The 14,618-nt window shown below is 42.7% G+C and overlaps 1 protein-coding gene across 2 annotated transcripts; it reads right to left on the reverse strand.

Annotated features, from left to right (window-relative positions):
- Nucleotides 1–547: 547 nt before the first annotated feature.
- On the reverse strand, nt 548–13,783 carry DESI2 (desumoylating isopeptidase 2). 2 transcript variants are annotated; one of them, XM_050894355.1, is made up of 5 exons: nt 13,460–13,783; nt 6,337–6,409; nt 4,365–4,458; nt 3,492–3,633; nt 548–1,616 (listed from the first exon to the last, which is right to left on the reverse strand). In XM_050894355.1, exons 1-5 carry the CDS (start codon nt 13,652–13,654, stop codon nt 1,383–1,385), a joined length of 738 nt encoding a protein of 245 aa, XP_050750312.1. In that variant the 5' UTR covers nt 13,655–13,783; the 3' UTR covers nt 548–1,382. The 2 variants fall into 2 exon arrangements, with proteins under 2 accessions (XP_050750312.1, XP_050750313.1); XM_050894356.1 differs by lacking the exon at nt 4,365–4,458 and having other exon boundaries at nt 3,492–3,631.
- Between the last annotated feature and the right edge of the window lie 835 nt (nt 13,784–14,618).

Consider the following 14,618-nt stretch of genomic DNA (forward strand, 5'->3'; position numbering starts at 1 on the left):
CAAGTCTTTCAAAATACACAAGCTCACCTCCCTCATGTTTGTGCTACTGTATCCTTATGTGCACAATAGAACCTCACTAATTTACACTAATGACTGGAAGAACCATTAATTCTCTTGGTAAGTGAACAAGAATAAGGCATTCCATTATATATTCTGATCACTAATTATAATTTAGCTCTAATTATAATCTACCAGCAAACATACTTCTGTGTTTTAGAAAATAGTATCTCTTACCTTCAGATATAATTATGTGTGCAGATTAGTGGGTTCTGCTGTGTAAACACGCAGGTGCATAAGCAATTTTCAGGTTTTTCTTCATTACATCTGACAAGAAAGTTAATGCCACAGATAGAGACTGTGGGAAAATAAATTAGGATTTCTCTATAATTTGTGCGGATATGCACAACTGGGCAGTAATTTATAGCTCAAAAAAGGACACGAATGTTTACAAACTCAAATGAAGCAAAATCAGCAGCAGAAAGCAAGGCCATTCCCCAACCATAAATGGCTTGTATTACACTATTCCAAACTACATGAAACAAAAAAAAAGAACACAAGTACTAACTTTTATATACAAGCTTGAAATCAAGTAAAGCAAACAGTGAAAAATTTGTTGATGCTTCTAACAGATGATATTCACGTGTCTAAATCCTGGTTGAAGTAGACTGTAAATACAGACAGAAGATAGGATGCAAACTACATGGCTGAGTTAAAAAAAAAAGGGATCAATGTGCATTGTAATGAGAAATTTCCCTTCATATGTGCAAAAATCCACAGTTTCATTAATGTAGAGGTCATACTTCTAGTAACAGATCTTAGACAAAACCAGTCTCCCTACATCCTGGAATCTACGTGTTTACATCAGCCACTTTAAGTGCACAGTACCCTGTTCACATATATAGTATTCAGCAGTTTCTGGCATTTCTCAGAAATTTAATGTTTACCTGCCTTAAATCTTGAAAACAAAGGGGAGAGTTCATCCAGGGCATAATACCACTGCTTTTGAGTTATACCAACAGTTAAATCAAACTCAAATTCTCTCTTCTTCCATGGTGGCAGGAGTCCTTACAGGACTTGTAAACAGCAGTACACAATACTGTAAACAAATAATTTAAGTTCTGCTTTATACAAGATGTTAAGTTAACCCAGGTCTACCAAACAGGTGAAAATGAAAAGGGTGGCTCCACACAAAATCCTTCCCTTTTCTCCCAGCAATTCTTTTCACTACATAAATAATCCTGAGCTGAAACAGGGGTTGATGAGAGCCTTTTTTGCATATAAAAACAATGTTCTAGAGTCAGCTCTCATGTTCTGTCAGGAAGTCAATTGCTGGAGAGATTAAACTGAAGTATTTCAAACCATTTGTTACTTTGGAGGAGGACTTATAATTTGGTGTGGCGTCCAGTTCTAGACCCAGATGCTGAGCTTGCCAAGGAAGCTGATGCTGCTGCATCCTCAGCTTCCTCCAGCTCATCGTGTAGCTCCTGGCTAACACTAGACTGGAGGGCTGCAGGAGTTAGCCACTCCTTCGGCAGACAGCTCTGGAGAAACGGTATACAAGAGCTGAAGTAGGCAAGACGATTCACCCATCGTGGAATCTCTTTTCCACACAGAATCTAGGGGGGGAAGGGAAAAGAAAGGATTAATTTGTCTTCTGGATTCAGCAGTAACAAAACTACAGTACTGTAAATAAAAAGCAAAGGCTGCAGCAGCCTTACAATTTACATATCACAAACGTCAGTCAAGAAGCACTCAAGTTAGCTGCACTAAGACAACCTTCTCCATCAGTAAAAGCAGCATCCCAAGTCACAAGGAGACTTGTTTTCCACTGTGAGAGTTTGACACACGGTTCTACACTTTTTTTAGAAGTCCTGAAAAGCCTAACCACCTCACTCTTTTTGAATAACTTCTACAAAAGGCACAATTCACCACTAATTCCTCAGAAACAGAAATTGCAGGAGAAATCTCACTATTACAAAAAACCACTCTGAAATCAAGCGGTCAAGAAGACAGCGTCAATACTACAGTTACGTGGAGTTATGCATACAGCTGAGGCTACTTACTGTGACAGCCTCTGATGACTTTGCACAAGACGTCACTACCTTACAGCACACAGGCCAAGCACACACACACTTAGGTTCACTGGAACAAGAGAAGCTATACAATGCAAAGCTGGTTTTAACTCCTCAGAAATATAGAAAGCTGCATTAAATACTTGTTTTTACTGTACCTCAGTCATTAAATGGTTTCGTTGTCACTATTCAAGGAGTGAGCTATTTTACTTAACTACCTCCATATTCACTTCTGATATTACTTACTCCAGTGCAAATCTGGAGAAAATCATAGCTAATGGGAGCATTACTCTGCTGTAACTGAGCAGCATTTAACTTGTAATTATATCCCTGTTTTTAGTCAATTTGAACACTAAATAGGACAAGACATAAAATAGAAACAACATGGTCATGCGGTTGAAAAGTATGGCAAAAACCTGGCCATATAGGCGAGATTTCATGCCAACTGCAGCTTTGTCAGTGTCTCACCCTACTTACTTGTACCAGCGTTGCACATGAATCATCATCTCAATAAAATTTTCCAGTACCACTGGAAGATCAAACAGTCTACACGAAACACAGGCTATACAATAAGTGTGCCATTAAGTATTTGGAAAAAAAAGAACAATTAAATTTTATGGAAGTTCACCATGGAAAAAAATAGGCATCCCTTTTTTGGAGTGCTTCAATGAAACATTAGAATAAGTTCTGACAAGCACAGATTGCTAACTACCGATAAAAATCACAACTGCCATTCCCCTCTTTGTCCTGGGTTACTTGTTCCTGTAACTTGACCCTTTCCCTTGTGTTGATACACATGTGAGTGATCAGGCATTCAATCATATTGGCAAACTGATCATGTTAAAATAAAGCTGAGGGGAAAAAAGCAAAGCCCATTCAACTCCACAGTCAGATACTTTGCACAACCACTCAGGTATCTACATGACCAGGATGCAGGTGCTGGCAGAGCAATAACTTGACAAGAGCCTCTCAAGCAGAAGATTAACATCGTCTATGAAACTTCAATGCCTTTGCTCTTCTTTAACAGTAGGTCATAACTTTAAAAATTATTTTCAGTGTGATGGCTCTGTGGGGAAATACTGATAAAAATAACATGTGGTTCTATCTTCAGTAGCAGTCTCTGAAGCATCTGAAATGATTTTGAAGTCCTGTTAATACTTGATTTACTAGGTCTCTCAATTAGGAATGCACCCCTGCTCAAACACAAACTATGTATGACAACAATATTTAGCATTTTTGGCAGCAAAATCTTGTGCTTTGGACATAAGCACAAATAAAACCTGAAAAATGGTGACATTTGCCCAAGGTAACAGAGATAGGAAGCTGGAAATTAGGCCAAACATTCCAAAGGACAGGAAGGAGATGACGTTCTGTAGCCACCTGGGAAGCACCTTTCTATAGACCTTCATGTTTGCTTACCTCAGATAAAGCTGAAGAAAAGTGATTGCAGTTTTTGTGCATTAGGTGATAAGCATTTCCTTTGAATTCTTTTCCAAGCTCTTCTACTATTTTTTCTATGTCATCTTCCATAAAGTCAGTACTGCCTAGAACCACAGCCTCTCTAGAAGAGAGAGAGAGAGAGAGAGAGAGAAGGTGATCAGGCTTCCATGATACAGGTGGATTACTGTTCATACATTGCTCAAAAATCACCCCACTGTGGGTGGTGAGATCTTTCTGCCCTCCTAGAATAACACAGATTCTTTCTATTCCATTTTACAGCACCACTTTCATCTTTATCATGAGAGATTATTTCCTTGCCGATTGTCCACCTGTAGCTCACTTAAGTTCTATGCAACTTAACTCTGACAAACACTGGATGCAATTTTCCCCTCCTCTCCAAAGGATATTGTTTCTAAGAGACAGCTGAGAACATGTAGGAGCTTGTAAATGCAGGGAAGGGTCAAGGCAATCACACTGAGAAAGTGGAAGAGAGACATGGGGAAACCTTGAAGAGCAACATTTTTCAGCTTTTTCATTGAATAAAAATTTCACTACCTTGAAAAAGTTACCCCGTTGTATATACTGTATGAATAACAAAAGCTAGCCACAAGTCCACGTAATTTGTACACATTTAATGTATTTAATGGTATGCTAAAAACAACGTTCTTTGCTGTAGAGACTTCATTGTCTCATCACCTCTGTCCATCTTTCATTTCTAAGTAAACACACTAATTTCTCAGAAAGTCAGAAATCCCGTAGTATCATTCAACACATCTATCCTCAAAAATGAATGCAACAAGTTGTCTTTTTAATATGCCTTCTCAAAAGCAAGAAAATAGGTATGTTTCTTACTTAAATTTAAATGTTTCTCCTAGCTCAGAAGCATTTCCTGGTGAAATTTCAAATATTCCAGAAAAAGGGTACGGATGACCACCATAGGCAAATTCTGAAAGAGAAAGCTCAGATTTAACAAAACTGGCATACAACGACAGTAAAGAACAGCAGACCTCACTGACTGGAAGATCACTTCACAAGGATCTAAAGCTAGAAACCAGACATCTCATTTACATGGGTAACAAATGCAAGGAGCTGGAAATGAGTAGTTTTGTTAGTTACTAGTCAACCTAAGTAAAAACTGACAGGAAATTTCCTACATCAGTGTACAGGTTTAACTTGAATAACTTTACAGTAAGTATATATTGTTTTCATTGTATAAGTGAGGATTTACAAGTTAAATTGTAAACCCTACCAATGTTCTTCATACATGCTTGTCTTTAAAAGTTACACTTACATATCTATAGATTACAGATTCAAAGTACTGCATCCTCAAAAGTCTGATGGCTTCTATTCAGTGCGCACTACAGCTGTCAGTGTGGCAGCGAGTAGAGACCTAATAGGTTTTTTTCATTTCTTGATTTGCAAGATTTCAACTGTCCTGAGTTCTTTACTATAACAAGAAAGTAAACCAGTGCATGCATCTGAAGTCTGCACGTAGGATCTGCTGGCATAAGCGCTTACAGTACATGAAAATATCATGGTGTGCTTTAGCTTCCTTCTGTGTCTGTAAGATAACATAGCATGCCACACCCAGAGTGCAATAAAAAGCTTTTAAGCATGACTTCACGCTTCCTTTCCTCAAAACTCGTAACACATCATCCAAGTTTAGCATTCAGTTTTGTGGATAATCTTTTTACAACAGGTTAATAAATAAAGTTTGATGTACTTTGAAAAATGCAAGTCATTGTTCAAGCAGGGGTATGACCTGCTATATGAGAAAGCTATTACAATCTGAACAGGAAGGGAGGCACATGTATTTGGCACAGCTCAAGAACTGGGTTTCAGGCACAGCACTACTAAGAGTCAGGTCTTTCTGGTTTGGATTAAAAGAAATCCAAAAAAGTCTTAACAATAAGCATTGTATTTTGTCAATTTGTTGCTTTGATAACGCTTGCACACCCAGTTACAATGTGACCATTACAGTAGCTGAAACATCTATAGTTTAAGATAACTTTGAGCAATGTGGTCTTTGGATTGCATGCCACACCTTTTGCTGCTTCCCCTCACCTCCAAACACACTCCAAAAAAAGAACTGAAGTAGATTTTTCTTCTTTAAATGGACTACTTTTAGCAACACCATCACCTCAGAGCGTCATTGTACTGCTAGGCAGGAACACCTCAGACCTGAGCCTGTGCTACAGCATGCTCAGAAACACCTTCTGGCAGCAACAGGGATTCAAAGTGGCCTGAACAGATCAGGAAGCTGTATCCCCAATGTACAACCTATTTAGCAAAACCGGAATGTATTGCTGTATTTATCACAAGTGTATCTTTTGTAAACAGTATGCATGAGATGCCTTTTAAAGAAACTGTCTCTTTAAAGCAAACCAATCTACCAATAAGGAATAGACTGTTTTTCCTGAGCATCATGCAATTTTAGGTGCCTACTTGCAACAGACTATTGTTTCTGTAGTTAAAAATTTACTCCCTGCACTAAGTGCTGGCAGAATACATGATTCAACCATGCTTACATGAAGCATACATTTGTTTTAACAATAGGTATTTCAAAACCTAAAATAAAGACTTCCATGACTAGCTGAATAAATTGCACACTTTTTCATAGTTGCATAGCTTTATACAAGAATGCAAGATGAATACCAGATTATTCGTATCCAAGGTTTTTTCCAGAGGCAGAAGAGATGAGAACTTTAAAAGAAAACTGATGAACAGGTTTCAGGAGACAGACTTGCCTCACTACCTGAAAAATGTTTTTTTAAATAACAGCATTACCAGAACAAAGAGTAAGTTATGTTTTTCTTGTACGTACCTCGGCCATACACCTCTATACCTGAATGGAACACTCCGATTCCAAGGGAAGAAGTATATTCATTCATCCAATACTAAAAGAAAAGAAGAAAACGAAAAAGACTCTAGTCAGTTTCCAATACAGATTTGTCTTCTGATAGCAGACTGACATGTATTTGTCCCCCACATCAAAACCATAAAACCCTACCACAAAGTGAAACTGCACAACCCATTTTATGGGAACAGAACATGCCGTTAAAATTCCCCAACTGTACACAGTGAATTAATTCCATCAGGTTCTACTCCAGTGTTTTAGTGCTGTCAATGTCTGTCAACCAAGGAGATCGCACCTGGGAGAAATCCAGATCAACTTTCAATTTGTCAACAAGTTACAGGCTGTAAAGTTTTCCATTAGGTGGAATACATTCTAGAATCAACTGCAGTAATTTTGCAGGAGTGCCTTTTTTTTTTTTAAATAACATCAGAATGTAGGACTGTAATATACACACACCAACTGTCATTTATAGCAATGACCACACTTTTCCTTATGACCAGATGAGCACAAGACACACTCAGAGATATGTAAGATGGACTGAAATTACCTTAGTATATTTTGTCTTTGGATACTCAATTGGTGGTCACCATACAAGAGACTAAGCTCTCTCCAGGCTCCTGATCTATGTGTCTCCATACATCAGGTGTAAGTCTTCTGCATAGGTCTAACACCTGTTTCCAATACATCACATCTATTGTAGCCAACAGATAATAGCTGCATTTCAAAAGGAAACCAGGAAGTGATAATTTAAAAAAAAAAGGAGAGAAAAAAACCTTCCCTTAGTGCTTTCTCTTTTCTTTTTCAAAAAGAGCAGCAGCAGCAAGTGCCTATCAGGAGCTAACTATTACCCTCAAGACCTTAAAAATGCACAGAATTTTGGAAAGGGAAAACCTCAAAATTACTGTCTTTCCTTGGCTACATCACCACCATCAGAATATCAGTCTGCAGGCAGTAAAAATTTTCAAGTGACACATAATTTAAAAAGGAACCTCAAACAAAGGCTAAAAAGTCTCAGTTGTGTCCTTAAAACTGAAATTGGCTAGCAAGAAAAACCTCTCAAAAATACAAGGAAAACATTATTTTGTCGATTATTCTAGTAGTGGGATATTTCCTCCCGGGTCATCTGGTCCCAAAGGGCACCGCTGCGAACTTCTACAAAGCAGACTTCAAAAAGTCAGCTGGCAGGCAGGATACAGACTGAGGCAGTACCCCCAGCAAATTAATATTTGTTTAGCAAACAGGAGGAAAAAGAAGCTATCTTCTTTACACAACCTGTTGACATAGTAAGTGCTTTCTCATGTGAAGTCACTACTAAAACAGCACAACTGATGATAAAAATGTAAAAGGTTACAGGTGTCACACTTTGTTAAGATGTGCTAGCTGGAGTTATTGTATAATTTACAGGGCCATTACAAACATTATGGCGTATAATGTGCATTTCTGAAAGCTAGTTTTCTCCCAATAAAAATGATACACTAAACTTTGGACTGAGAAGCTAGTCATGAAAATCAAGACAAGTTAAATGGCAAAAAGAGCAAGTCAGGCCAAAAGTTACAATTTTCAGGCAGAAGATATGGATGTATTTGGCTTTTACAGTCATCCTTATTCTAAGTACTGTCAAATCTAAAATAAATGGTCCCCCAAATTCAGTTACCAGCAGTTGCCAAACATCAGCACATGATTTTTCCAGCCTAAAATTCACAATTGTGCTAGCAGCCACAGGCACAAATCACTACCTGGATAACAAGATGCTGAGGATTTGATGTTTTCTTCTATAGACAAGCCAGTTGTGGGAAATTTCCTCAACATGAATTAACAGAAGACAGATTTTGCTCCATATATTTATTTAAAGTTAAGGCTCATTGAGATCTGTGGATGAATTTTGCTTAAGACTAAACTTTACCCTTTGCTTTAAATTTCTGGCTTTGTCAATGCATTCCTATGTTAACTAGTGGGGTATGGATGACTATACTAAATTATCACCTTAGTCTATTTAAAGGTCTTAGCAGTTCTTTCCTTCCTCCCCCGAGAAAAGAGCAGAGAGCTAGTCCGTATGATCAAGCTACATCCAGAAATATACTGGGTTAGATTTACTCTGTATAGAAAGACATAGAACAGGGAGAAACTAGAAGAGGGGAGGGAAGGAGAACGATATTAAGACTACCCAACTAACTTAATGGGTTTGTGAGCATAAAAAAATGGATTCTGTTCATTGAAGTGAAATCAAAACCCCCAGGAAAATGGAAGAGCTACTTCAACATAAACCTGTTTCAGTTCTGAAGCCAGTCCTATCCCACACTTTACCAGCTGACCATTTCAAGATAGTTTTAGGTTTATATTTATAGTCAAAACAGTAGGCACATTCAACATACAGTTTGTCAGTGCAGGAAGAGAGTACGTTTGCCTAATGAGAAGGTGTATCCAAATGAACCTAATGTAGAACTGAGCTAGACAGGGTCCCTGGTGCTCTAGTCTTTCCTCTCCCGGACACCCATTCGGCCAGAAAACTCTGGGTCTGGCCTCTGAATTCCAAATAACCTACACATCACATACGCATCGGACCTGTTAATGCCGAGCAAGGTTATTGCTGCTCTCTCAAAATAGAACAAAAGTTACACAAGATATCTCATAAGCAGTAGAAGTAATAAAGCCTAGTTTGTTACCAGGCAGAAAAAGAGAAAAAAATTATTCACACTCCTCCCCTCCCACAACCCCATGAAACCTAATGCAAGGTGTAGGGAGAGGACAGAAAAGTGGGTCACCAACCCTCCTCATCGATCCGTACAGAAGCAGATGAATGGGATGGAAAGCTGCTCTAACAAGGTGTTCAGGAAGTCCAGTGCTATTTGAGTATTCACTCCTCCTTACTGGTGGCACCTAAATACATGGGGCTCACTAGACTACAAAAACTGAGCACTGGTGGCAAATTAAACAAATGTTAGCATCTTCAGAAGAAGTGCCTAAAGCAAGCTGGCACCTCACTTAATATTTCCAGTAAGAACAGAGTAGGTTAATTGAAGATAAAAGAATTTCAATAAGGCAGAATTACTTTCCCCTTAGGAACAGTAATTATATCTAATTATTACTTAATCTGGATCAGCTATTGGAAGGTTGGTCACATTTTCTCATTGAACAAAATGCTTTATCTCACTGAAGAAAAAAATGCAGGACAAATGCAACTTAAAGTATGCTGAATTTGGCTACAGCTGAAAAGATTATATACAACTTACAAAATAAAGATTGTAAATTAAATGACATCTATATAGCTCACTGGTTCAGTAACATGCTGTAAGTTCTGGAATCCCAAACTGATCCCAAAAGCTACATCCTTGCTTCCATTACACAAACTGGATTCCCTTCATTTGGTCTTGATATGAATTTTGCCATCGTAGAATGCATAGAAGCAGCACAATCCCATATCCTCAATATTTTGCCATAAGTCAGTCTTGTAAAACAGGAATTCAAGTTTAATGCAACTATCAGAATGAAAATATTAGAGAACTATTTTTCTATGTGCACAATAAAGTCATGTCACTGAAATGAAAGAAAAACCCTAATCCCAGTGCTTCAAAAATATCTTCATGACTTTCTTCAGAGCTTTCATTTATGTTAATACTTTAGATTGTTATAGCCTTATTTGACAAGGGAAAAAATAGGATGCTACTTTGGGCACAAAAAAGCTAGACTCCTAAAAATAGCAGTGAGTTAAAATGAAACTATAAAGTACTCTGGTTCTCAAAACACAATATATCAAAGTCTTCACCCTACCCTTTTAACAATCATAAAAGATTTTCAAAGGCATGACCTGCAGCACGTAAATATGCCCTTAGGCTTCTCTCCCTCTGTAAAGTTACCAGTACTTGAAAGTCCACTTGCTTGTACAACACACGCACCCCTCCTCGCCCTTTAGTTTTATCAAAGATTTTCGCTTTTTCAAGTGCTAAGGACAATGGAAGGGTATATGCTCCAAAACCAGCCAACTCAGTCCTGTAAGGAGTTTCAACAGTAGTAAGGTCACCTAGTATTCCCCTGCATACCTAAGCAGCTGTCTGGGAAATGAAGCTACAGTTAGCATTCAGGTTAAAATAAAGCTGTTCATATGACTGTTGCAATTATAGTAGGATTGATTCTGTCAACCAGGTGACTAACAGTGGTCTCTTGTTCCAAGAGAGAAACAAAAAACCCCAATCCCAAACCTAAACTACAAAAAACCCCAAACTCACCTCCAAGTGACACAAAATGTCAGAAGCAAACAGCAAACCTGCTAGTGCCTCAATACACAGTTGGCAGGATTTGACAAATAAACAGAACTTCAAAACAGCTACGACAAAAGACTCTTGCCTTCTCCCCCGACTCTTAGTGCCCCCAAACAACGCAGTATCATTGATTTCAGCAGGCTGTCTACATGCAGTAATGTAACTGCTATGCAACATGAAAGTGAGGCTTTAGTTTAAGCTCCTGCTTCAAACAAGTTTAAAATGGACTGAGACATTGTTTAGCGAAAGAGTTAGAGGCAGGATGTACACGGACAGTGTCTTTCAGACACCGTGGGAACCTCAGTTTTTCTTTCCAGCTTAAAGGAAATCTGTTTCTCTAATGGTCAAATAATGTAGACATCATTATAAAACAACAAACACAGCTGAAGTAGGATATAGAAATAGTCTGCTTAGTGGTCTCAGCTTACACCATGTATAATTTGTGGTGAGGTACGGCTTCAACAAATACCACAACTGCAGACAAACGCACAAAAAGCCACCCCTACATGTGATTAAACATCTGCAAATAAATGTGCTTGCTTCCTTCTTTTGGAGAGTAAGTTCCCTCCACAGATGGTGGCTTTCGAGACTATGCTACTTCTTGATGTAGGCAGAGCCCCGCTAATCACAACAGGACAACTATCAGTCCCGAACATGTCCTAAGGAAAAGTATGACACTAGTTTTTATGAGCACAACCTTCCTATTGCTTTTTTTCCCCCTCCCCTCCTGTCAGCCTTCCTAGGATGGCTGGAGTAAAACTGATCACAGCAATTCAACTCTGGAGGAAAAAGAAAGGAGGATATGGGTTGCAGCAAAGAAATCTAAGGAGTAAGAGATGAAGGAGAACCACGTGAATGAAAGAGTAGACTACCACAAGAGAAAAAGAAAAGGCATGCTGAAGTCACACCCCACCAATGCTATCATCATAGCGAGAATGGAGTTTCTCACGGAGGCCATGGCATTACTTTCCAGGCAGGCACTTCCACAGGAGACAGTCCATTCTGTTAAGTTTTCACAGCCTGCCTGTGAACTGGGCCCAGGCAGCACCTTGCACAGCTGAGAAAGTCTTTGTGAGAACACTGGGTCTTCCATCTTAGTGAGTCAGAAGCATGTCAAGCCTTGACTTCAAAGATACTATCTTATGTAAAAGTCCTGAAATTGAAGTCCTACTTCTTTCTCTGTACAAATATTTATACTTAATATATGTAAAACCATCTCTTTTCATGCTGAAAGAGCTTCTCCAATGTATATTTTTGAACTGTAGTCCAGAGAAGTCATACATATGCATGCGACAGAGCACCCTTCCCTCCTTAAGTCTAGTATAAACAAGGCACACCAACTTTTTGTCATATCAGCATCACATATGAGCTCAACCAGGTGAGCAAAGACCCCATTTTTTTCTCTCCTCTCTCAGAAAAATCACAGTGAATAGACTGCTCCAGTCTCCCGTCATTCTCTACAATGAAGGAAAAACAGTAGAAGTAACAGGTTATATTCGCTGGAGACAGAACTCGGACACAGGAGGGGGCAAAAAAAAAAAAAAAAGACTGATTTCTATGATAAGTACTAGGGTGAAAGAAAATAATGACAAGAATCAGGCTAGTTCATATAATCTCATATATAATTTTAATTTCAAGCCAGATAGCTCCCTATTGATTGCTATTAAACATTCTAGCATTTCAGCCTGAGTACTGACAAGCAAACAAGCTGCATTTTCTCTCTGCCAGCAGTCACTGACTCTACACTATACACCTTCACCCTTTTAAAACACCAAAAGTTCACTTTAAAATGGTGGTGGTAGGAAAAACTGCCCAAAATAAGCTACGTAACGCAAACACAGTTACCTGAAGCTAGTTGTCAATCTTACTGTCCCTCTATCAGTAGACTAAAAAATGTGATCAGACAACTAGTGCTACTTGTTCTAATTTCCAGCGACTGAAACGCATTAGTGGATAATATTTTCTTAATATTACTTATCCGCACCTCCTGTTCTATGCAGGTACTTACACCTCATTTGTTACCATGGCATTTGAGCAGCTTCCCGCTGAACGTAAGACAATACAACAGTTGCTGTAGGTGTCACAGAACGATTACCCAGAAGGGAGGGAAGGTGAGCTCATAGGACTGCAAATCAAGCTGCAGCAATTCCTTTATTTCTACCAAGTTGCAGCCATACCAAAACTGTTCAAAAATTCTGCTCTAGAAAAAAACCCGTTACTGACACAGCGCTAAAAAACTCTTACCCCTGCAGAGACAGTGGTTATCCCCAACTACTATCCTGCTGGAAAATCAGCCACTTTTACGGTTTTCAGGAGCAGGAAAGGCAGGGCCTCCCCCCTGCTGAGCCCTGGGGGCAATAACAGAGGAAGAAGAACAGCTCGGGGGCATTCACGTCTCCCTACTCATTCATGGCGGGGGCAGGGGAAGAGTTTCCCCTGCGACAGGGAGCGGACCTACCTGCCGCTGAAAGACCCGGCGCGGCACCACAGCAAACTTTTGCTGGGGATCACAAAAGATCTGTAGAAACTGACAGACCTCCCAAATTATCGCCCGCCCCCGCGCCGGGTTCGTCATTTCTCCCGCTCCACCGCCCCCACGGAGCCAACTCACGCGGGGACAGGCCCGGGAAGGGCAGGAAAAGTTTCCCCGCTGCCCTCGCCCCCCTCCCGCAGGACGCTCCGCGCCGCAGGCCTCCGCCGCCCGCCCGGGAGGGGGGCCGGGACCCCCGCCCGCCGCCACAGCTGCGGGGCCGCGCTACCTCCAACGGCCCCGGGCCGGGCCGGGCCGGGCCTGGCCGCCGCGGCGAGCCCCTGGCGCCGGGCCGGGCGCTCACCATGTCGTAGACGTTGAGGATCACCAGCTGGTTCGCCATCGCCGGCGGCCCGCGGGCGCCCCCCGCCCGCTCGGTCGCTCCCGCTGCGGCGGCGGCGGCGCTGCTCAGGCCGGCGGCGGGGCGGTGGGGACCCCCGGGGCCGCTTCCTCCTCGTCCTGCCTGTTGCTGCGGGGCGGGGGGGGCGGCGGGCACCATGGAGCCGCCGCCGCGGAGGGACGGGGCCTCGCCCCCAGGAGACGCGCTCAGCCCGCGGCCGGCGGCGGGGGCCGGGCGGCGCGGGGGGGAGCGGGCGCGGGCCCCACCCCGGTGGCGATGGCGGTGCCGGTGGCGATGGCGGTGCCGGTGGCGGCGGGAGGGGAGAGGCGGGAAGGGAGGGAGGCGGCGCGGCGGCCACGGCGCGGGCGGGGGAGAGGCGCGGGCGGCGGCTCGCGCGCTGCCTGGCGCCGGTGCCGCGGGACGGCCTGGCAGCCCCTCCAATGGGCGCAAAATGGAGCCGCTCGAGCCCGCCCCCATCTTCCGCGAGGAGCGGGCCGGCCGAGACTACAGCTCCCGGCGCGCAGCGCGGCGGGCAGGACTACGGCTCCCGGCGTGCCAAGCGCCGCTCCGCGGCGGGCTGCGCGCGCGGCCCTCGGGTGGCGGTTGGGCCTTCTCCCGCCCCTGGCCCGCCCTGCGCGGGCAAGGCTAGCGTGGCCGGGCGCTGGATGCTTCGCCGTGCCTTCTCCCATCTCCGTCCCGGGGAGGTGTCCGGGGTGGCTGAGGTGGCCGGAGAGGCCCGGTGTGGGCTGCCGAGCCCGCAGCTGAGGCCCGTCGGGCGGGCACTGCGCACGCCTGGCGGGGACCGGGACCGGGCGGGGGCCGGGCAGACCCGCACCGGAGCAGGCACCGCCGCGCTTTGACACCTGCTGCGCGCTGCCCTGTCTTATGTCGAACGTGACACACGCATACGTTAAGGCTGTTAGTTTCCAGTGGCAGGAAGGTCCGCGTTCGGGATGTGTGGGGAGCATCCCCCAGCACCGCCATTTTATGTTTCTGTTCAATGGGAGCAGAATGGGAATTGGAGCTAGCGTTACAGAAGTAACGTTTGAGCCTTTTGGACCTGCAGATAACCCACATGTGGATACTGGTGAATGAATGGCCACTTCTAAGGCTGCAGACACCT

Source organism: Gymnogyps californianus, chromosome 3 (genome assembly GCF_018139145.2).
Source record: "Gymnogyps californianus isolate 813 chromosome 3, ASM1813914v2, whole genome shotgun sequence".
Classification (NCBI taxonomy): domain Eukaryota; kingdom Metazoa; phylum Chordata; class Aves; order Accipitriformes; family Cathartidae; genus Gymnogyps; species Gymnogyps californianus.